Raw genomic sequence first — 24419 nt, forward strand, 5'->3', positions numbered from 1 at the left:
AGTGTACTTGAGGTTTGGTTTGCATGATAGAGTAACGGGTTGCTTCACACAGGTTTACCTGCTTGTTTCTCTCGGGGGTGTGTGTATCTCAGTAATAACCTACCAGTCCAAAAAAAACTATATCATGCATGTTTCACTGTTCAGAAATGTTAATCTTCGTGATATTTAACTTTGTGATTGCGACAACAAGTAATAAAGTGAAAAACGGATTTAGGACGTCACACGAACTAGGCCTGGGGGTTCGGAGCCCGTAGGTTTCGGTTGGGATGATTCGGATTTTCGGTATTATGTTCATAAGTCCTGTTTGGGTTTTACTATTTATCAGGTCGGGTTCGGCTCGGTTCCTTCTGGGTTCGGTTCGGATCGGATTGTAACCAGTGTTTGAAATCGTCCAAAAATGTATATTTTAAACCTCAAAAATTGACAATTTTTTTCAAAATATAAAAATTATTCATAAATCTAATTTAAAACTAGTTAAACTATCTAAATTAACTAGAAAATGTTCAAGATAATAAATAAAATAAACTACAAAAATATTTTGAATACTCTAAAATATCTAAATCACCTTAACATATATAAAAACATTAAAATATTAACTAATTTCAGATATCTTCGGATCCTAGTTTGGATTTCGGTTCGGTTCGGATTATAACCAAACCCCAAAGTACTAAGCTCATAAGTCCCGTTCGGATATTTTTGTATAACAGTTCGAATCCGGGTTCGGTTTTTCCGGTTCAGGTTTAAGTACATACTTCGGGTTGGCCTAACACCTTAAACACGAGATACCGACTTGATTAAGTGATCAACGTAGCCCATAATATGGATAAAAGGCCCAATAGAACATACAACCGATTATTTACGCATGTTCGTGAGTGGTTGTTTATGTCACTTTTTTGTGTTGCTAGGAATGGTATCAATCAAAAATAAAAATGTGTAGGTTTTACAAATTGTATTAACAAACTTGTTTAACCTATATCCTGTCCTATGACAAAAAGATGAAAATATAGAAGCAACATCAATGGGTGCTACGTGTGCACCATAGGGGTTATTAAAGAGCATTTTTATACTTGCGAAAAGAATGGTCTTTTAAACAAAAAGTACAGGGGCTCACAAAATAACATAAACCGTATGCCCAAGTCGCCAAATAAGAGACGTTTTCAGTGGGTTTTTTCAACTTGTCGCGGGTCCACTGACACGTGACGGTCCGCAATTGGTTCTTTTTTATTTTTTAATCAGACAAAAACGAAAAGAAAAAAAACGAAAACCCATTAAGGATTTGTGCGATAATAATGTTCTAACACCGCCAATGTAGAATATGCGCAAAAGACTAAAACATGACTCAAAGAAAAGCCCCAATCCAACAAATATCTCGATCAATTTTCTTATGAATGTATGTTTATAGTGTGTACTTGACATTTGCATGCCAAATTGCTAATTACGCATATTTTTATGTTTATGCATTCGTAATCTGGTTAATCTTTGCCTATGGAAAGCCTCAATGTTTATAAAAGTATCCAACTATGGATACTAAAATGTATTGAAAATCCAAAGAACAATGAACTACAGAGAAACGAAGTTTCCAAGAAGCTAAATAATACAATATGAATGAAGAAAATGATTTGAATTCAGCGTGTTAGGCTGTGATGGTCCCATCATTACATTATTAGCAACATGCCACCAACAACTATTAAAGGAATTCATTTCTGTTTCCAGACTATACATAATTAATCATACAGTCGACATATTAATCCTCTATTCCAGAACTCAGATTCAAAATTTTAATTTAAAATGCCACAACACAATACTACGCGCAGATCTCGATAACTTCTTGGACTAATAACTATCTTTAATCTACGCAACTTTGAATTATTTATTTGTACGAACAAGAACAACCAAACAATAACCATTTTGTTTCAAAACGAAGACTATAGTTTCCATTGTGTATAATCAGACTCATATTATATATATATCCCGGAAAATAAATTAAAAGAACAAATAAATCGAAACACAAAAAAAACCAAAATAGGAATTTAAATTACTTTCTCCTTCAACGTCTGCACCTTGTGATGGTGCTGCATCCACGGCGGTAAGGATTCGCCTGAGCGCCACGCTGGCAGTTGTAATACGAAGCTCCACGGCGCGAGCAAGGCACACTGTTCTTCCTCATCGCACCGTAGCTAACGTACTTCTTCTGCGCTAGAATGCGCCGGCTGATATCGGAGTCGAACTCCATCTCCTCTTCCTCAGCTATACACTCAGCGATGGATCCTTTGCATCCGGAGAAGAGCGAAGAAGATCCGGCTCGTACGAAATCAAGGGAGCCTCCGAAGTCGCCGACGCTTGCGTTGACGGTTGAGATTACGATCGCGAGGATGGCTACGACGGCGTAGATCGCCCGAGAGTTCATCGTATTCTTTGACCCAAACCTTTTGTATAAATCAGAGGCTCTGCAGAGTTCTTTAGTCGTCTGGTTTGTTTTCCTCTCTCTCTGTCTGAAACTTGATTCTAAGCTGAAGACAACAAGTTAAGCATTGCTGTCTCGTTTCTTATAACATGAGAAATTTATTACAACAGGCTTCTGTGTGGGTATATTAACGAAAATGCCATTTATTTATTTATTTTTTAAGAACAGGTACGCGTTTTTTCTTTTGTTTATTACTCATGAAAATGATTTATACGCAATTGTCGCATATGCCTTGTATTAATAAAATCATAGGCTTTGAAATATTCGCTGGCTTAATCTCAAGTTTCATTAGATATGTTTTCGTGCACCCATGACTTGTCTAGTTAATTAGGACGGCTTCAACATAAAATCTGAAAATTACAATTTGGTTCCATTGCAACAGTTAACATCATTCTTTTAACAAATAATATGCATTTAACAATAGAAACTTGAGTCTTGAATGGACAAATTATTTGTTATGCAGAGTGTTATTACATGTTTCAAGTAACCCTCACAAATGTTTAATTTGTTTTGTATCAGAGAGCCGAAAAGCTAGATAATGCATTTTACGTAATTAAGGGCATCGCCAGGCAGCAGATGGTTGACCGGTTTGTCCTTTTCATTATCGCTCTATCGGCCAAGATGCAACTTGGTCTTGCAAGTAAAAAAGCCTATGTGAGTGAAGACATGTAAACCACTCTTTAAAAATATTGTCACAGATTATTTTTTATACACTTTGCCATTCATGTGTAGCACTATTTCTAGGTGATTTTTTTTCTTATGAAATCAAAAGGTAATCAATGTGTGCGAGTCAGAGACCGTTAAATGATCCAGAGCTCTCACCCTTTCTGCAGAATGTATTATATAAACATTCTTATCACATAAATTTATGTTAGAACGTTAAAGAATGGTATGGAGAATCTTTACCCAATACCAAACTCATTTTTCAAATGAGCGAACAACGGCTAGCTTGTCTTTTTATTAGGCTATTATCTATCTTTTCCCCTCCACGTCGATGGCGCGTAACATGCGCCGAAACCGTTAAGAACAAAAAGTGGGTCCAAGTCACAGATCACCAAGGCCGGCGCTTACGCGTTACCAAGTTTATCCCAAAAGCCAACTGGCCCATTTAACCAAATTTTATAATCTAATGCTGACAATAAACATTTTGCTTTTATTCGATTGCGTTTTCAAATATTTTTGATAGATACTAACAAATCATATGGTTATTATTTATTTTTTTCAAAATATCGTTGTTAAACATTTATAAAAGTAGTAATGATTAGAAATGACACGACAAATTTTTATACTTTTTTTTTTGGAGAAACATAACACAAGATGTAGATAGAAACTTATCATACGTAATAATTGATGGAATCGACTAATTAGCAAGGAGAAAATGTGATGCAGAGGTAATGCTCCTAAAACAAAGATTCCATGATTACATTTTGTTTCTTTGGATTTGTTGGCCATCTTTTACTTATCTAAGCGTATAAAGAGAGAGATAGTGTTTGGTACCTTTTGAAGAACATTTAAAATGAGATGACTTACAAGGGGGAATAGACTTTTGAGTTTAATAATCTTCATTATGAGGTGGCGTCGCCTCAACACCGTCGTCCTCGTCTTCATCCTCACTTGCGTCTACCCAGTTACTAGGATGGCGCTGGGAGAAGCTTTGGTTGTTCTCAGCTCGTACTGAGGAACAAGTGACAGAGAAATAAATTTTTTTTAGGATAAGTAACAAAGACAAGACTATAGAATTGTTTTTCTGAAGGTACCTCGAGATCCTTCCGCGTGATCCATCTGTGTGGGACGTTGGCTGACAACAAGTCAAAGATAACAAAGAATATACAGAAAGAAGAACAGTCACAAGAGATATGGCTAAGAAGTGCAACTTAGAAGTCAATTGCAACTACACAATTAGATATTAGCTAAGCGGTTATGGACTATGATTTAATGGTTAACAGCTAAACAGGCCAAGTACTGTAGGGTAATCGTGATTGTGAAGGATACGAGTTAGAAGGTCCGGGAGCATTGTCTCCAGCTGGTCCATCTTTTGATATTTCCATATCTCTAATTCTTTGGATATTCACGTCTGGTTGTCCCTGAGCCTGTGGCCTCTCTCCAGAACCGCTAACGCTCTTGGTGCCAGTTCCTTGTGAAAGGCATCGATGTTACTAAGGTGTTAGTTATCAGACAAAACGATGAATACAAATAATCACAACCATTAGATTAGTTACTACCTGAAAGTTCAGACCAAACTCGTGTGTGATCAGATGGATGCTCAAATGCACTCTGTCTAGACCGTTCTTGAGGCTCTGATCCTACTTGCTCGGCAGCAAGGCCGCCTGTGGAGTTCGCTGCCTCCGGAGGTCCTGCCGGAACCCCTTCCTGAAGCTGAGACACAAGCATCGTCGCGAGAACGAGTGTGGCATCAAAACTTGAGCTTGACCCATCACCCAACCCAAATTTTGGAGCCATCAGTATTGGCCTAGCAAACAAATTACATGGCTAATTCAGCTAGCATGTTTGAGAAGCACATCCACTCGTTATAGACCATAAACATTTTGAAAATTTAAAAGATATCAAGGTAACATAGAAAAATGGATTAATTAATGATGGAAAAGAGATGGTTCTTACTCGCCAGCTTTTTCAAAAAAGAGATGAATGTCAGCTTCACAGCCCTCGCAGAATGAAAGAAAGGCCTGAAATTTATTGAAGACATTTCTTCATCAACACAAAGAAAGTTGGATAAAATTCAAACCAGGCTTCAGGTGGAGGAAGGTTATACCTTTAGTTCCTTCAAGGAAAATGTGATGTCAATAGGATCACCTGCGTGAGTATACTGCAAAAATTCTTCCGATGGATCTATCCATAGCTTAGTATGCAACAAAGAGTCACCATCTGCGTTTGAAAAAAAAAAAAAGACAATTATTAGCAGCCTTACACTAGGAGCCTGAGTATTCCATACTCCTAACCTTTGGTTGGATCCACATAGCTCCGAAACTCAACAGCTTTCCCACCAATTTCACTTGCAGCATCAGAGGGAAAAGAAGTTTGGTCTGTAGCGATTATTGTAATCTCTTGGAGGGATGACTGGAAGTTCCCAAGCAACTTGCTCAGATTCCGAGGATGCACAACTAAACTGCTAGGAAACCTACTCCTATCAAGCGACAGATGCTGAATATCTGGTTCCACATTGCAAGTAATCCAATATGTTTTCTTCATACCTGGAAAGAGAAATTCAAATTAAACAAATTCAAACAACGCTCCACACAAATCAACATCATAATCATAGTCTTAAAGGTAATCTCTAAACTGCTAAAACGTTACAAATTAGATAACGCTATTACTATCTAATAAACATGTGTAAAAAACTAAGGAATGTACCACTGTAACACTCCAATGCCCACTTGACCTTAGACGCGTCATGATCTGGCAACTGCACAGTCATATGATCAATGCTGGCGACAGGTGTCCTAAGAACAGAACAAACAGCCTGGAGAAGTAATATCTTAGACCAATGAAATCATCCATCTCCATCCAAAAAAAAACTTCATGAAAGTACCTTCAAAAGGACGCTGAAATGAGCTTGAGGCCCTTGAACAGCATAAGCATCAAAGAAACTTGACTCGAGTGTGATAGACTGATACGCAGAACGCGAAGCGTTCAAAGTGTGCAATCCCAACTGCATAATCAAAAGAAAATTAGTCGCAATCTGAGAATTTATAAACAATCAATATTAGCCGGTTTAGATTGGTTTACTGTACATGTAATTTAATTATGGTTTAGTCCGGTTTAGTACTTTACTTTATATATTTGTAAATGACTCATTTGATAACTAACCAGATTGAATAATATTATCTTTTACATTTCTCTCTGATGATGTTCAAACTCTATTATCATTTACAAGTACATAAAGTTAAATTACTAAACCGGATTAAACCATAATTAAATTACATGTACAGTATACCAATCTAAACCGGCTAATAATCAAACCTATTCAGCTTAACTCTCTACGTCGGCCTCACATATCCCAATTGTAACCCTAACCGTCTGTACTAACTTACGAAATCAACATCTAGTCAAATCAAATTGCAATCGGCTCACCAATTGCTATCCAAAATCGTCTAAATTAGAGTTACGATCGAACGAAAATCGAATATAAACGAACAGGGAAGAGACAGGTCCGGATCTGGGGGCACCTGTGTGGGGGAAGCTTGAACGACGAGCTCGTTGCCGACGCGAGCGAGGCAGATTATGGATCTAGCGAAGGTCTTGAGCCCGTTGCCGCTTATACTGAACTCCATCTCCTATCTCTGATCTCTCTCCCCGTGAAGGAAATCAATTTTGGTTCGGTGATTTTATGGCGGGATTGCCATGGAAGCCTGAAAGCTGCGGCGAAGCGCGAAATGTATTAACAACAAACCAACTGTCTACTATTTATAATGGGCCTTTATTAATGGATATGGGCTTGTAACGGAAACCTTTAATTAGGCCCGTTTATGGATAGTGGCACCATTGTTGGGTGAGCACTCTTAACTAGCATTTATTAAAAGAAAAGGGACAGATTCTATCAATTGCGTACGCGTGAGTCGTGACAGAGACAAATCTCGCAATTGTACTGTAAACCCTTTACCCAATCACGTCTCCTTTTTTTTTTTTCCGTCAAAGTTTTTTTAAAATTAGATAAATGGGACAGACCCAGTAAACGGCCGAAGCCCGATTACAGCAAAAGACGGCTACAAGCCCAAAAGATTACGGACTAAATAAAAAAGCTAAACGGGCCCTCGGCCCAAACTCAGAAGCCGCACGACCCAGTCGGATAGCGTGTCGAGGAGGCTGGCTCGACACGTGGAAAAATCTGCTCCATTAACGTGTCACGCGTCGTAACCGCCTCAACTTGACCACCTCCACTTCTACGCCGCCGGAACAACACCATCGAAATCCTCGTTCGTCGGAGCTCAGTAACTGACAAGCCTCCAACGAACCCATAATCGTTCTTCACCGCATTGTCTTCACGCCGGCGAGTTCAATCGATCACCGAGATCTCCACCGACTTTGAATCACTTCAAACCCTAGACAAGCGAACCGAGAACCACTGCTTTTCTTCCCTTCAAAGTCGTCACCATCGCCGGAGAGCTTCATCGTCTAACGATATCTCATTCGCAGTGACCCAAACACCCACCTTAACGGCAACCTCACCGAACTTGACACAAATCAAACTAGTAACCTTAACCCAAATGACACCGGGTTTCTAAGCGGCAACGCGGAGATTTGCAAGCCTCCACTCTCCGTAACTAAAAGCCGGCGAAGGCGGAGCTGAAGGAGACTCCCCTTCCCGGAAGCTAAAGACGGCGACAGTAGATCTGAGTAAGCCTCCACCTCCCGCATAAAACCGAAGACGACGGAACTAGATTAGCTTCCATCTCCCGGAAAAACACCACAATCGAGCATGTAAGGCGCTCCCTCTCCACCGTGGACCTCCAATCGAGCGCGTCATTACTCCAAGAGCCGAGCCACTGTTAGGGATGGTTGCGGTACCAGAGCTCGGACAAGACGGTCGTTGACAGGACGGCGGAGAAGGAGATAAGAAGAACAACTTCGGCAAAAGAGAAAATACTCCGGCGACGGCACAGGCGCTCACGCGCAGGCCGTACGCCGGTCCCAAAATAGATCTAGTTTCTCTCTCTTCTCTCTGGATTGGATACTTAATTTCACGTCTCCTATATTCGGCAATTATTTAATTTCGATTTTAAAAAAAAGTAATAAATTGATTATTTTATTATTATTTTCTGTCGAATTGAATCTACAACCTCTAGAGCAACCATGTGATACATCCGACAATTCATTTGGTTAGTATATTTGTATTTAAAATTTTGTTTGTTTCTCTGAAATGTTTCTTTACTTTATTCTCAAGACAAAGTAGGTACAAACAACTCTCTGTAAATATGGATTTCCTTTTATTTTTATACTAGATATAGACATAACATAGATTGATAAACTCTTTTGAAATGGCTCTGTTAAATGCTGACAAAAAGTTGTAACTTTCCGCTATCAACTTTTAATTATGACAAAAGGTGAGATACTTTTTGCAAAAATCATCCCCGAATCATGGTTTCACAAGTCACACTGGTGTTCTCGATACGTTGACTTTAAAATCTTTTGACTTCTAAACTCGTTTAGTTTATTTGATTGATAAGTAACACCCACATTTTGAAAAAAATGTAATGACTCACGTTATCATTACGTGATCTACGGTACCATGACCGCGTAGGATGAATGTATCGTCGATTTAGTTCTTATGCTACATAACGTAGATATATATTTGTTAGAGAATCACGTAGTCGAATATACTTATGATACACATATATAGCTGCTAATTATTATGACCGGGAATATATTTTACATTAAATTGATGTTATATTTCTGGTTTATACTATACTGGTGTTTTCAGTTGTTGGTCCCATTGTCTTTTTAATCTTGAATAAAATATACAGTTGCATTGTTTATCCGCGATCGACAGTCTCAAGTGATCTACTTTTATACCATGAAATACGGAGCTAATAAAGGTTATTTTGACTTAATGCAAGTTCAATGTAAATATTTTTGTGATAAAAGAATATGTATATACTTTTTTGAGGTTTGTATATGTTGACGAAAAGAGAGAACCGGGTTTGTATAATATTCGTCGGAAATCGGAAAAAGTATGTATACTATTCCAATAATAACAAATTATTGTATATACGTTGAATATCATTCAAGACAAGTCCATCCAGCTTTTGGCCCCACGTAGGTCAAAGTTGCTGACACAAAGTAGTTAACTGAACCAAATAATAAAAGTGAAAACAATTGGTAACAAACATGGTATAGAAATCTAGTGATCTCAGTTTCAATCTCAATAGTTAAATATGTGGATCTACTACGAATAATTACATTCCCATGTTTAGACGTCTATCATTGAAGTGATGAGAGATTGGACTGAAACACAATTCTCAGAATCTTAACCTCTTAATTTTTTTGAAAAAGTAAATACATTTCTCTAATCCAATCTCTCATCACTCCAATGCTTATTTCGTAGGACACACATGTCATACGATATGTTAGATACCAAGCAATCATTTATCTTACTTCGATCATTTATTTAGAACTATTCTTAAAAGCGCAATCAAAAGCTACCTTTCTAAAAGCAGTTCATTATGTTAAACTAATAGTATTAGAACATCCCAAAGGAAATCAACATCATATCCTACCAAACAATCTTTCACACCTACATTGTGAAACTATGAAGTAACCATCTCACTTTGGGAAGCTTTTTCAATTATTGTTTCAATTATATTTCGTCACCACCCACCTATTGGTCTGTTATACCAGAACCCAATTAAAGTTCTTAGTTTTTTAATTCATCAGAAGCTTCGGAAACAGAAACCGTAAGAATAAATGTAAGATTATAATACATACGGGTGAATTATTTATCTTCTCTTATTGTCTCTGTAGTAAGATATCAATCTTTCATATAGGACTGAGAGAGCCAGAGAGGATGTGCCCAAACGAGACACAATAATATCTTATAACATACTGTTTGATAACTATCTTGTTTCTATACAGAAATTTATGTTCTCATTTAAATATCTTACATATTTCTAACAATATTTTCCAACTCTTAAGTTTGACCTGGAATGCCAAGTTACACATTCTGTCACTAAACTACCACAACAAACAGCTTTCAAAGAGTTATTAAAAACCCCCTTAAATAACTAATGAGAAAAACATATGAATGTAATTAGGTATGTGTAAGAAAAACATGTGAATGTAATTAGGTATGCGTATACACATTCAGATTTTTTTATGAAAAAATATACACATTCATATACAACACAAGAATAAATTCTATACAATAAATACAAATAAATATTTATTGTATTTGCCTCATAAAACAATGGTGGGTTGAGAGGAACAAGGAAAGCTTGTACAGTAAATTACCAAATGTTTCTACAAGCCAACAATAGCCAGGACCCACTTCACACCAACACCTCCATGCTTCTCTCTCCTTTGCTTATCAGATTGTCTCTTTATAAAACTGTTTTTAATCTCCTCCTTAAATAGAAGAGCAGCGTTCAACTTAAACTAAAAAGCTTCTCACTTTAACACACTGCAAAATGCCAAAATCTAATGATGTTAAAACTGACATTAGTCCATTTATTCAATTTGTTTAATAACAAAAGTAGATATTTTTTTATTTAAGAGATTATTAAACTGGTGGGTATGTATAAATTGCAAAAATTAGCAAGTGTTACACTGCAAAGAGAGTTAATGGAGAAAGAAGGTGTTAGCATTACCAGTACAACTACAGTTGCAGAGTTCAGGGGTTCCTTGGAGTAGCATTAAAGTCTGAAACAAAAGAACACCAAAGATTTTATAAATAAAAAGAGTGTTTTGTATAATAAATTGGTTTCCTTTTTGTGATTTATAGACGTGAAGATTTGTCCTTTTTATTACATAAGAAAAGATCTGTAAACAGAGCATAAAAGATGGTTTACTTTCGTCAGATCTTTCTCATGATCATTGTAGTGGCAATATCATTACAATGCTGTAGCATTTGTGCAGATGAGAGATACCGGACCCAGATCGGAAAACTCGTCGGAGAAGACGGTGGCGGGAAGAGAAAGTTCGCGGTTTTTGAAAAGTTCAGAGCTTTACTCGATTTGATCAAACCCTCTACTCCCCCGCGAAGAAACCTCGCCACGTCTCCTTGGCCGGCTCCCTCGCCGTCTCCGTTTCCAAACGGTGGTCCAGTGGAGTCTCCGGCGTACTCTCCAGCTCCTCAGCGGCCAATCCCGCCGCATCTCGGCCGTCCGCTGCCTCAACGGACGCATCCGCCGGGACAACACGAGACTCAGAGTCGGAAACACGAGAAAGGTGGAGTTTTTGTACCTCTGGTCGTTTCAACGGCTTGTGGGATCGGTTTCGTGGTTTGCGTAGTTGTGGTGCTCTGTCTCTGCTCGAGAGTCAGAAAGAAGAACGGTAAAACGCTGTCGTTTAAACGGAAACAGAGGAAGTCTCAGAAGGTTAGCATAAACCCGACTCTCGACTTCTTGTATTTAAACTCGGTCGGTGTCGATTTGGAGAGACAGAGCTCTGTTCCCGTTAAAGAAACGGAGAATAATGATGAGTTGCGTGAAGAAGAGGTTAAGACAAGCGTGGAAACGGAGATTTTATTAGATTCGGACAATGCTGGTAGTTACTCAACGAAAGAGATTGTGTCGGTGCAAGAAAATGGTGATGATAAAACAGAGCACTCTGTTTCTGCTTCAGAGGAGGATGATGAGTCTTTTCATTCAGTTGGTGGTGGCTCTCAGTATTCAAATCCAAGACTCTCGAACGCTTCTTCTTCCTCTGTCTCTGGTATTGGATCCTCTCAACGCTTCTCAGAACGGGAACTAGATATTCCTGAGCATTCAGGAATATCTCATCCGCCGCCGCCACCACCACCACCGCTTCCGCATTTTTCAAACAGAGGACTTCTTCACACTCTGTCTTCGCAGGAAACGGCTAAACCGCAGACGCTTTCGTCGCAGTTATCAGCAAAAGTTTCTGCTTCATCCTCTAAACCTCTGCCGCCACCACCGCCGCCGCCGCCACGGTCGCTACAACAACCTCAAGTAACGAACAAGACGCCGCCGCCTCCTCTGTCTCTTGATTTCTCTCAACGTACACCGTTAGGTAAAGACGGAGCTCCGTTACCTAAGCTGAAACCACTTCACTGGGATAAAGTGAGGGCTACACCGGACAGAACCATGGTCTGGGATAAGATCAGAACAAGCTCTTTTGAGTAAGTTTTACAACTTTCTTTTGGTCCCTTAACCACAATCAACAATGTTTGATTGTGTATTTTGTCTTGTGGGATGACACAGATTCGATGAAGAGATGATCGAGTCTCTATTTGGGTACACAATGCAAACCTCCTCGAAGAACGAAGAAGGGAGGTGTAAGACTCCATCACCAGGGAAACACCTTCTTGAACCTAAAAGACTTCAGAACTTTACCATTCTCTTGAAAGCTCTAAATGCAACAGCTGATCAAATCTGCTCTGCCTTGGGGAAAGGTAAACTAAAATCAGCTCAGATCGATCTCATCGAACTTAATACTCCCTCCGTTTCATATGGATGTAGTTTTAGAGTTTAAAATTTGTTTCATTTTAGTTGTCTTTTATGTCTTGATACTTTTTATAGTTTTTTCAAATTTTACATATATTCTTTTAGCTCATTAATTGACATAATCAAATAAAACAATGTACTAATTGGGGATAAAATATTAAATTTAGTAATTTTTTTAATTTGCATGAAAAACTTAGAACGACATGTAAAATAAAATGGAGGGAGTATTATTTAAAAAAATCTGACTTCCAATAGGACTTAGTGCAGACTTGGTCTGATTGTCAACCGTTTCTTTTGTTTCAGGGGAAGGCTTGTGTTTACAGCAACTAGAAGCGTTGGTGAAGATGGTGCCGACTAAAGAAGAAGAATTAAAGCTGTGTAGCTACAAAGGAGCAGTTGATGAGCTTGGCTCGGCTGAGAAATTTCTCAGGGCGCTTGTGGGAGTTCCATTTGCGTTTCAAAGAGCTGAAGCAATGCTTTATAGAGAAACGTTTGAAGACGAAGTGGTTCATCTCAGAAACTCCTTCTCAATGCTTGAGGTATTACTTCATTTATCTTTATTTGTTGATTGCTTGCATTACAAGGTAGGGTGATTAATACTAAAAGTTACCTAATTAGGAAGCTTGCAAGGAGCTGAAGTCAAGCAGATTATTCCTGAAGCTTCTAGAAGCTGTCCTCAAGACTGGTAACAGGATGAATGTAGGAACCATACGCGGCGGCGCAAAAGCCTTCAAGCTTGACGCTCTCCTCAAGCTATCTGATGTCAAGGGCACAGACGGAAAGACAACTCTGCTCCACTTCGTCGTGCAAGAGATATCTAGGTCCGAGGGAATCAGGGTTTCAGACAGCATCATGGGACGGATTATGAACCAGAGACCAAACAAAAACAGAACAGCCGAGGAGAAAGAGGAGGATTACAGAAGGATGGGGCTAGATCTCGTCTCGGGTCTTAACACTGAGCTACGTAACGTGAAGAAGACGGCAACGATTGATCTTGAAGGACTCGTTAGCTCGGTGTCGAATCTGAGAGACGGGCTAGAGCAGTTGAGGTGTCTAGCGAGCAACGAAGAGAACAGAGCGTTTGTTAGTTCGATGAGCTCGTTCTTGAGATACGGAGAGAAGAGCTTGGAGGAGTTGAGGGAAGACGAGGAGAGGATTATGGAGAGGGTTGGAGAGATCGCTGAGTATTTTCACGGAGACGTGAGGGGCGATGACAAGAACCCGTTGAGGATCTTTGTGATTGTTAGGGATTTTCTTGGGATGTTGGATCAAGTCTGTAGAGAGCTGAGGTGTGTTAGGGTTCCCAACAGCCCTAGCCCTTTGGCTCCATTTCGATGAACAGAGGTTTGAATGTTTGGTTTCTGTAGGATTTTATTAATGAAGTTGTTTATGATGATGACAGAGTAATGTGAAGATCGTTGCATGGATTTGTATATGCTTAAATCTTGATTAAAAAGAATATTTCTACACTGTGGTATTTTTTTCCTTTGAATAAAAGATTTGGTGTGTTTGAAATTACAATAATCTTTGATTACTCGTAAGTAATATTATTATTATGAATATGAAATATCATGTAATTACAAATATGAGAGTAAATACATTCACATTTTATTTAATAAATATCCTATTAGACCTTATCCAATGCCTTAGTTCTATTAACAATTTGGGTTCTCTGGATTACAGGGTTTGACGCAATTTGGATCATAATACGGGTCACAAGGCGGGTCGTGATAGTTCCCGTCGGCTTTATTTGTATCCATGTCACCTTGTTTCATGGCGCAATTTGGATTCTCTGGATTACAAGGTTTGACGCAGTTGGGATCATACGGGTTACAAACCGGGTCGTGATAATTCCCGCCGCCTCTATTTGGAACCAATGCCCTACCCTCCACGAGATCTTGTCCTACAAATGTGATAATATGTTAGCCAAGCAAAAAAAAATTATAAACAAGAAAATACAAAAAGACTAATTAATCTCCATCAGAAGATTTCACATGTAAAACGTGTTTCAAAAAAAAAAAAAAAAAGATTTCACATGTAAAACTTCTTGATCGTAACCTATCACATGAATTTAAAAGATAACATGGATTTTAATTGCATAGATTATCATTTCTTCTTTTTGTAAACATATATGATTCCATCGTTAATGTATTAAACTACAAAGTGAAGAGTGTTTACGAAAATAGCTACAGGCTGGGAAGTAGATTTACTTACGAAAGACAAGAGAAACAAGAGCAACCAAGAACATAAATTTGAAGGAAACGTTCTTCATTCTCCAAAGAAAATATTATAATTTTGCTAACAATTCTTCATCGTTCTTTATATAGTGCAATGGTACGTTATGGTTTGACCAGATATCTTGAAGAGTTAATATTAGATTTGATTTGACCATGAATTTAATCCAATATGGAAAGCATGATTAGAATATGGAAATGTTTGACCATGACTTTGACAACACAAGTTTATTACATTTCAAAAATTTATAAGCTAATCCGTATAGATCTCTTTGGCACATTTTTGGCAACAAAATCTCTTTGGTTTTAATAAGATAAATAAATATTTTCAACCTTTCCATAATATCAAAGCATATCAAGTTGTCACCATTTAATATAGAATTTCGAATATTATAGTGCATCTAAACTTTTTGTTCTTATCTTTGTACTAGATATATGTGACATTAGGTGAAGAAAACAAAACTGTAATACTATATATGTTTTGCACATATAATTAGCCTGCATTGCTGAGATTTTCAAATGTTTGATTTGGATTATTATTATTGATAATTTTATCTTACCATTGTGCTGGTTGGAAGCGATGGACGCTATCCTTTAAAAGAGGTAGCCAAGCTGTTGTATGATTGTAGACTTGTAGTGTATCTACTATCTTGATTTGTACTGGACTAGACTTGTAGTGTATCTACTATCTTGATTTGTACTGTGTTCTATGTCCAAGAAAGACTTGTGTACTACACTAATTTAAGTATCAAGTAACTAAGAATCCGCACTGAGTTTAGATGGAATTTAAGTAATGAATACGATTTATTCACAGATTATGGTTTTCTTTCAAGCATATACATTTTTTAAAAAATTACTTCCGATCCCAGCATCACAATGTGGAGTATCTGGTTCACAGGGACTTACACAATTTAGATCACTTGGACTACTACTAGATCTTTGGAGAAATTCACTTCAACTCATTTTTCATGCCTTATCTTTTCTTCATGATAAACAAAAAAAAACAAAACCAAATAAGTTCAAACTGAAGCAAGATTCCTATATTATGTAACACGTGTTTTGATTCCAAAAAATCATTCTCTTATTTTTAACATACAAATATATGATGTTATATAGTAGTAAACTACAAAATGAAAAAAAATGTTGAATGAAGACTGGAAAATAAATTGCACTTACGAAAGACAAAAGTAAAAAGATAAAAATAGTAGCAAAACTAATCAAGTGGTCTTGCCTTAGTGGTAAATGGGTTTCAGTTGGAACTTTCGTCATGGATTCGATTCCTCTTGGTCACCCATGAACACTTTAAGTGGCAAAAAACCCGGATTTCTATGGACTTCTTAGTGATTAATCATTGGGTCTAGAAAGCCTTTGAGATCACACCAAAGTTATAAAAAAAAAAAGTAGCAAAACTTGCAAGGAAGTGTTTTTCATTCTCTTTCTGAAAATAAATAGTAACTCTGAAAATAAATAGTAACTTTAACGGTGGAGTTTTTTAATTTTCGTCTAATGTTGAAGTTCAAATATTCTTGGTCGCCTTTTGTAGTGCGATGTAGTCATCGAGGGTGATTGGTGTTGGATGCTAGTGTTAATTGAAGCAAACAAGTTTTATTAATATTAATAAAAACTAAAGCTAGTGTCCAAAATTTTTTTAAAAAAATATAATGGCTCTAAAAATTAAATTTTCTACAATTTTATGTTTAGTGTTTTTAAAACTTTGAAATAAGCCTACAACAATAAAATTTAAAGTTAAAATCACAAAATCTACAACTTAAATTTTAAATAAAAAAATTTAAAGCTACGACATTTACCAATCAACTCCAATTATTTGCTAGACAAAATTCAGCAAAAAGATTAATACTTAATATAATAAGATTTATGAATAAAATTTTCCTATTAATACATTACACATTATATCAAATTGTCTTAATTTGGCAATAGAATGGGTTTAAAGAAAAACATCTCTTAGATTTGTTTAATATATATATATATATATATATATATATATATAACCTTTAATACATATTTTCTAACATAGTACATCGATCATTCCATTCTATTTAAAATTGTTTTTGTATATTTTATCTCACAAAAGAAACTCAAAAATTCGTAAAGTGGAAACCCAACCCATATTTTCACACATCCTATCTAAACCCCAAGTTCTAGTCTTCTAGATATGATGAAATATCTTATTTTAATAGCAGACAATAATTTAAATATTAGATATACAGTGAAAATTTGATTTTTATTATATTTGAAAACTAATGCAAGCAAATTTAATTTTACAAAACTCAAATATTCACGACGCATATTGCCGAAGCCACTATTAAGCTAATAGAGAACCAAAAAATGGATGAATGAAAATTCCATAAGTATCACTACTTGATACATATAAACAAATATATGTATATATATATATACATATATACGCATACTCAGCTTATATAAATTAATGTTATTATATGATACAACGTGACATGAAGTAGAAAGTGATGGCATTACCGTGAAATTGTTTTCCTCTTTTTACAAGGAAGAATTGAACGTGCTAAAAATATGATAAAGGTAGGTTGTTATGATCTGCATGTGAAAAGAATTAGGGTTTCACTCTACAGATATGTGAATAAAATACGTTTATATTTATTCAATAAATAAGTTCTATCAGACATATTTGCCACCGTCAATAAATAAATTCTATCAGAAATTCAAATATTTTATAATTTGTTATGGATTTTCAAATAACGTAGTAAACCCACTTTTTTGTTCTTATCTTTGTACTAAAAAAAATATGACATTAGTGAAGAAAACAAAAGTTTAATATAGATTTTTGCACATATAACTAGCTGCACTGCTGAGATGTTTCAATGCTTAGAAACACAAGAGAAGATACTGTTATATATCCACGAAGCTCTCACAACACAATAAAATCTCTCTTCAATCTTCAGCTTGCATAGATGATAGAGCATGTGTTGCTCAAAAAAAAAAAAAAGATGACAGAACATGTATATGATGACATGATTTTTTCACTTCAGTTGTTGCGTTATTTACAATGATATAATATTTTTATTTTATCTTCCAACAGTGACCATCCCTTTGATCCAATCAGGTTGTCACAAACTCACAATAATGGAAAACAGCTAGACAATATTTCGGAGTACAAAAGTGACTACTCGTTTCTACGTTAGTTTTTACATGGAGAGTATTGTCAGTTGTCACATTATCCAGGTCGCTCATCATAAGCCAACATTAGTCGCACATCACAAACGTATATATACATAACATTAAGAGTATCTCCAAAAACCTATTTATAACTTCAAATATAAAATTTTATGTATTTCAAAAGCAATTTTAAAACCTTATTTTTTTTTAAATATTTGTACAGTGAAACATCAAATAATGTTCTTTTTATTTAAGGTTCTTTGTTTTTCTAGTCCTTTTATTTGTATAACTTTCAAATAATGTTAATAATCTTTTTGTTAATCCTTTTTGATACAAAATATTTCATTAATACTAAACCAAATATTATACAAAGGCTAAATAATATTATTACATGGTATAATAACATCGTACATTATTATGCATAACATTATTATTAAAGATAAACGTGATATCAAGTTGCCTTAATTGATTATATATAAGATCATTATGGAAGTAATTATAATAAATAACTATTTCGTTTATTTAAATTTTAATGAATTATTTGGTATGTTTTTATTTAGTTACAGTATTTTACTATAATATAATTTTTTATTTACTAATTTCGTTTATAATACTTTTCTTGTATATATATTGTATAAAATACAAAAAATTTAAGATTTAGTATAAGATTTTGCTTTTGCAGAGAAACATCCACAAACTTTATATTTGAGGTTTTGCCAAACTTTAAAATAAAAGGACTTTTGGAAATGTTCTAACAACTATTTAACTTGACATCAACATGCAATATCAGTTTACATATGTCAGCAGATGCAAACTTAGGATTAGGGGTGAGCACATAGAAAATAATACCGTAAATTTATGATTTGCTACAGAGTTGACAGATATCTAATTTTTAGATTTGTATTATTTTGAAAAATACAAATATCTGAAAATTTTATAGATATTTGCAAATATTTACGGATTACGAATATCTCGTCTATGTTGTTTAGTACAAGTAAATCTAAAAAACTATACAAGTTTTTTTTCATAAAATACCTTATTTATAGTATAAAACAAAAAAAAATTAGTGACACTATATGTTTAATAAATTTTTAAAATTATTTTTTATTTTATAAAACATAAATTTTTTATACAATTGTAGGTTTTATAAAGATTTTATATTTCTTTCTTAATTTCATACTTTTAAAAGTAATTTTATTAATGAAATTATTAAAATTATATGCAAAATTAATAACTATATAGAATTATACATTTACTACTCTCTAATTAATTGTAGATATACTTCTATTCGTAAATAAGCAGATATATGACTTTGTAATTTTTTTTATATGTGATTTGTTTTGGTTTTAACGGATTATTAATTATTAATTTTTGTTTTGTATCAAAAATTTAAGGATATCTAGATTTTTTAAATCGAATCAAAACCAACAACAAATTTATGAACTTAAAACATTAGTTGCATATTAAATAACGATTTTCGACCGCCAAAAAAGTCACAATTGACGTTGGGCCGCTCAAATTGTATTATATTGTCAATATGCAAGAAAGGAAGGGGTTATTATGTAAATAAGATAAAAAAAGTTTGTTTTATTACATAATAAACATGTGTCTTCTTCTGAGCTCAACTTAAAAAGACCAGAAAAAAAAAAAAAAAAACAAATTGGGATCGAAAGGGGAAATTAGGGTTTGACAATCGACATGGATACAAAATCAAGCGAGGAATCGTCGATCGAGACGGAGCCAATGGAAACTTCCACCGGCGTTGACACGTCCTTGCTAGGGAAGCGCAAGTTGGAGGAAACAGACGATCAGGAGGATTCCGGCGAAGAGGAAGTCGACGGAGATGAGGAGGAGGAGGAAGGTAGTGATCTCTATTGGGAGAAGGATAGTTTCGATGGGCGGGAATATCATCCCTCTGACGACAGCGAGTACTCAGACGAGGATCTACAGGAAAGAGCACGTTATTACAATCGCACGGTCATCGAAACCAAGGTAGTAATATTATCATCATTTTTGTTATGTTTTTTTTTTTTTAACAGCTAAAGATCACTGCTTTTTTTTTTTAAGGGTTTCTTTGAGTCATCGGGTAAACTCCCCTTTTACACTTGGTCTGGAATTGTTGTAGCCTCGCATCGGGATCTTGAAACGAAAATGTATGGAGGTATCACGGGTCGGGAGTTCGTCGGGAACATGGCATGTGAATGTGTTGAAAAACACAACCGAAGAAACAATAAGAATGTGAAATTCGAGCATTTATTGAGGGCTAATTTCGACCCAGGAGCCAAGACTAAGTACTACATCACCTTTGCTGCAAGAGAATCTGACTCTCCTGATGCGCCTCCCGTGGAGTATCAGGCTAAGGTGGTTTGGTCTGCAGGCATTACTTATCCCATCTTTTGCAGACCCGCTCCACCATCACCTAAACACTAAACAGGGGTAATGTATAAGCTCTCTTTGTTGGACTAGAAGAGAGAATCACATTTTTGTTGATTTATTAAACATATCATAATAACCTGCTATTGGTGTCCTCTGTATTTGTGATGCAATTATAATTTCTACACTTGGTTAGAAGAGCATTTGATCGTATATAGTGGCAATCGGTTACACAGTTCACATCTGATTTCCTTTTTTACTGTCAATATGGTAGTTATAAAGAGTAACTGAAGCGATGGAAGAGAGCACTTGAATGAGGTAACCAAGTTGATGGAAGGGAAGGAAGCAGTGAAAAGAGATTCAACAATGCTTCTTGTTTATGTTCTACATTTAAACTATTTGCATACTTCGTGGATTTTAAAACTATGTTTTAGTTTGTATGTCAACCTCTACATTTAAATTATTTGCATATTTCCTGGATTTAAAACTATGTTTTAGTTATATGTCAAGGATATCCTATGAAAATTTGTTTAGCGTTGGCTGGACTAATCAAGTCTTGTGACCTGTGTTTTTTTTTCTTTTCTTCTTAACAATGAATATAACTAGCATGTTATCATATTATCATAAGTTTATTCATCCTATTTTCTGAGTCATCAACTATTTGTTTACAAAATACTTTAAATACTATCTCCAAAGATTCTTTAAATAACAGTGAGTTTCACAATCATTCTTTGTGGTTAAAAGAAATTCATCAATACCAAATAGGAAAAACTTTCATGTCTCGCAACCTTAATACTTGAAAAAGTCTGAAGACCCTGCTGATTAATGCTTGAGACAAATGATGTCACATTTTTCTTCAATGACTATTTGGATATAGCCTTCACAACCCCATCCTGTACCCCATGAATTCTGACCAATGAAGTAGAGCTTCCCTTCTTTAACCCATAAGAATAATGCTGTGTAGTCGACTGCTCGGGGTAATGATCTCCTTCCTTGGCAAATAGTAGATCTGCATGAAAAATATTTAACATTTACTATTAGCTTATTCAAATAATCCAAAGTCAGTGGAAAATCTAACACAATTGTCATTCCAGGTCAAACTCATAACTACATAAAATATATGTAACTTCTGTACTAACCTCCCCCTTATTTGATGAAAATTGAAAATCCAACTGTAACCTCAGTGCAACAGGATAGGAGTCATCCAACAACTGTTGAATGTACGCAGCATCAACATCTTCGTAAAGATCAAAGTCAAATTTAATACGCTGCCCTTTATCTCCTCCATCCTTGTAAAATGTAATTACATGGAATCCAGTTAGATAACTATAAAGATGCACTAGCTAATACAAAATAATCACGCAACAATGCAAAAGTTTACCATTGCTCCATGTCTTGTTGTTGACACTTTCAACATTCCAGGGTCTTTAATAAGCCTAAAAGCTTTTTTGAGATTGGACAGTGCTAACTCTTCTTTCTTCTTAGGCTTCACTTGATTGATCAAATCATTGTAAGAGAACTCAAGTGGATTATTGGGATTGTCTATGTTGTGATTAGCCTGTGAAAGGCGAGAAAAACAGACAGCCCAACATATATCTACATTTTAAATTTAACAATTGCTAGTTAGTTTTATTCACAATATAATTTTAACTATTTTTGATTATATGATTCTAAGTAAAGTCACATATTACCTTTTAAACCTTGGTTCATTACGGGTCCAATAATCTGTCCAGTTCCTAAGCTCCAATCTTTCCTTATGTCATGGAACACCTATCACAAATGTAAAACTTAGAACACTTAATTCAGATATCTTAATCAAAAATATTAAAATGGTAAGATATACCTTTCTGTACATTGGTTCTGTGATTATCTTGGAAGATGATCCTTCAGCCTTTTTTAGTTCATCAGCGTGTTGTTTAGCTTGGGCATTCTGATTTTTTCTGCCGGGTTTACCTCCAAGAGAACCTTTGTACATCTTGTTCGACATAGAAATAAACAATCACCTACATAGATAGATCATCGAGTAAGTTTCACTGGAAAAGGTCTAATCTTTAACATCTAAAACCCATAAAAATTCAGAAACGGAAGAGGAACAGTGAAGCTCAGTCAAAAAGAAAACTTAACCGAGAACGAAGATGAAATAAAATACACTTTCGCTGAAAAAGATCTAATCTTTAACATAAGTTTCAGCCCAAAAGCTAACTGAGAAGCAAGATGTCACGCACTTTCACTGAAAAAGTTCGAATCTTTAACATCTACAACCCATAAAATTTCAGAAACGTAAGAAGTATAGGGAACTTCAACAAAAAAAAAGCAACTCTTTTTCGTATGAAAGACAATCTAGGGCTTAATGCATTAATACACATAGACAAGAATGAAAGAGGGACAACAACATCATCTTTTCTTCTAAAAAGATTTTAGCTTTTAACATCAAGAAACCCTTTAGATCTTAGAAACTGAAGAAGAATCATGGAAGTGTCTTAGAAAATACAAAGAACGAAAGCACACTCTTTTCTTGTAACTCACACCAACATTAACATCATCACAACACCCATATAATGAAGAAAAAATAGAAGGATCAAAATCCACCTTTTCCTTGCTTTGAAGAAGTTTTGGAGTTTTAGCAGCACAACCTTTCTTCAAAGGTTCAGTCTTTGACAGTCAAAAACCCATAAAGCAACTAGAGAAAAAACTTGTGTGCAATTCGAAATACTAGGGAAATAATCCGCTGCAACAAGATTTACCATAGTTTGTGTAGTCCCTTCTATTTTAAGTAAATTTGCTTTTGTTGCATAGGTTTTGGTTTTGGTTTTAATTTTAATTTTATAAAAACTAAATTTTCATTTCGAGGTTCCAAGTAGTTCAATAGAGCTATTTTAGGTTAATCGTATATGTATTGTCTACAAGGTTTAATATATAAAGGATCTTGATGAAAAAGACTAGTTAATTTTTGGTTAAGCAGGTCAGTAATTAGGGTTTTGTATTTAGTTTATTGGTGTATATGATTTTACATTGAGGTTAGAGCACATATTTATGCCTCTTTTTTTCTAGTCTTACTGTAAAATTTAGACTGTTGTTTTCAGGAGTTCATATAGTCTTTATCCTAGGTTTATCATATACAATTATGTTTTCAAACTTTATGTTAAATATGTAATTCTTCCTAAAAAATGATTTATTTGATTAAAAAATATTATCACGGTATTCAGTTTGTAATAAATTATATACAACATCCAAGTATTTTTCTCAAAAATATATTATAAACACAGTCTCTCACTTGAACGTGGGTCTAATTGAGTCCAATGTATAGATCATGAAATTTTTCAGCGTTTATAATTAGGTATCTATAATTAGTACATTTATCTTTCACTGTAACACTCTTACGCGTAAAACAATAAAAAGCCTTAAATAGTATACTAATGGTTAACAATGTCAACATCATTTCTCGCAGTAGAAAACGTAAGCTGAATTTTCTTAACAAAGCTTTCTAAAAGTGTTATAGGAAGGATCAATTGAACAATACTTTATAAAAGTCAAAAACATCTCGATCGGATTTCTACTCTTGGGTTGAATTGAACTAATTACGATTCCACTGGTTAATGTGATTTGCTTATTTTGTTCTCTTTTAGTCCTATGGATTTTTCAAGATTAGGTGGAGTATTCAGTTATGTGATTTGAATTTTTTTTTTTTTTTTTTTGTGTTACGTTGTATATATTTTATGAGTTTAGTTTTTCTTTGCTGGAAACTGAACTGCAGAGAATTTCTGGTTGCTTTTAGGACAATGTACATTACACGTTGGGTAAACCGCGAGGTTTACCCTTTAGGTTTTTAGCTCATTATGTTTTCTTAGAAGCTTTGAGTTGACTAGAGGCATCAATGGAGGCAGAAGCTACTGCACTTGCGTGCTTATGTGATGTGTGAATTACTTGGGGTTCATAAATGTCTATTTTGAGAGTGATTTTAAGCAACTAATAAAGGCAATTGGAGTGGCATCGCCTGCAAGTCTAGACAAGGGAAATAAGAGAGCAGCATCAATCACCTATTCCTTTTTTTTTTTTTGG

General features: G+C 35.3%; 5 protein-coding genes and 1 long non-coding RNA gene across 7 annotated transcripts; 2 read left to right on the forward strand and 4 right to left on the reverse strand.

Moving 5' to 3' along the window:
• Positions 1–1944: 1944 nt before the first annotated feature.
• LOC106345645 (protein RALF-like 22) lies at positions 1945–2577 on the reverse strand. Its single transcript, XM_013784817.3, has one exon. It carries the CDS (start codon positions 2405–2407, stop codon positions 2048–2050), a length of 360 nt encoding a protein of 119 aa, XP_013640271.1. The 5' UTR covers positions 2408–2577; the 3' UTR covers positions 1945–2047.
• A 1209-nt stretch (positions 2578–3786) lies between these two features.
• Positions 3787–6867, reverse strand: LOC106453051 (cell cycle checkpoint control protein RAD9A). Its single transcript, XM_013895273.3, has 10 exons — positions 6649–6867; positions 6012–6131; positions 5834–5942; positions 5422–5673; positions 5235–5347; positions 5084–5148; positions 4687–4934; positions 4457–4598; positions 4222–4262; positions 3787–4138 (listed from the first exon to the last, which is right to left on the reverse strand). The coding sequence occupies exons 1-10, from the start codon at positions 6751–6753 to the stop codon at positions 4017–4019; spliced, it is 1317 nt and encodes a 438-aa protein (XP_013750727.1). The 5' UTR covers positions 6754–6867; the 3' UTR covers positions 3787–4016.
• A 3530-nt stretch (positions 6868–10397) lies between these two features.
• LOC125587967 (formin-like protein 11) lies at positions 10398–14069 on the forward strand. The gene is made up of 4 exons (XM_048759441.1): positions 10398–12275; positions 12358–12548; positions 12904–13139; positions 13219–14069. Exons 1-4 carry the CDS (start codon positions 10975–10977, stop codon positions 13936–13938), a joined length of 2448 nt encoding a protein of 815 aa, XP_048615398.1. The 5' UTR covers positions 10398–10974; the 3' UTR covers positions 13939–14069.
• Positions 14070–14196: 127 nt separating this feature from the next.
• Positions 14197–15912, reverse strand: LOC125587968. The gene is made up of 2 exons (XR_007324359.1): positions 14815–15912; positions 14197–14503 (listed from the first exon to the last, which is right to left on the reverse strand). It is a non-coding gene; the product is annotated as an uncharacterized LOC125587968 (long non-coding RNA).
• Positions 15913–19606: 3694 nt separating this feature from the next.
• On the forward strand, positions 19607–20909 carry LOC106453049. 2 transcript variants are annotated; one of them, XM_048759443.1, is made up of 4 exons: positions 19608–19754; positions 19797–19979; positions 20055–20423; positions 20635–20909. In XM_048759443.1, exons 1-3 carry the CDS (start codon positions 19686–19688, stop codon positions 20415–20417), a joined length of 615 nt encoding a protein of 204 aa, XP_048615400.1. In that variant the 5' UTR covers positions 19608–19685; the 3' UTR covers positions 20418–20423; positions 20635–20909. The 2 variants fall into 2 exon arrangements, with proteins under 2 accessions (XP_013750723.1, XP_048615400.1); XM_013895269.3 differs by having other exon boundaries at positions 19607–19979.
• LOC111206552 lies at positions 20734–23208 on the reverse strand. Its single transcript, XM_022703725.2, has 6 exons — positions 22950–23208; positions 22204–22363; positions 22052–22130; positions 21742–21956; positions 21500–21649; positions 20734–21369 (listed from the first exon to the last, which is right to left on the reverse strand). Exons 2-6 carry the CDS (start codon positions 22345–22347, stop codon positions 21298–21300), a joined length of 660 nt encoding a protein of 219 aa, XP_022559446.1. The 5' UTR covers positions 22348–22363; positions 22950–23208; the 3' UTR covers positions 20734–21297.
• Positions 23209–24419: the final 1211 nt, after the last annotated feature.

The sequence above is a fragment of the Brassica napus genome, chromosome C5, assembly GCF_020379485.1.
Source record: "Brassica napus cultivar Da-Ae chromosome C5, Da-Ae, whole genome shotgun sequence".
Lineage (NCBI taxonomy): Eukaryota > Viridiplantae > Streptophyta > Magnoliopsida > Brassicales > Brassicaceae > Brassica > Brassica napus.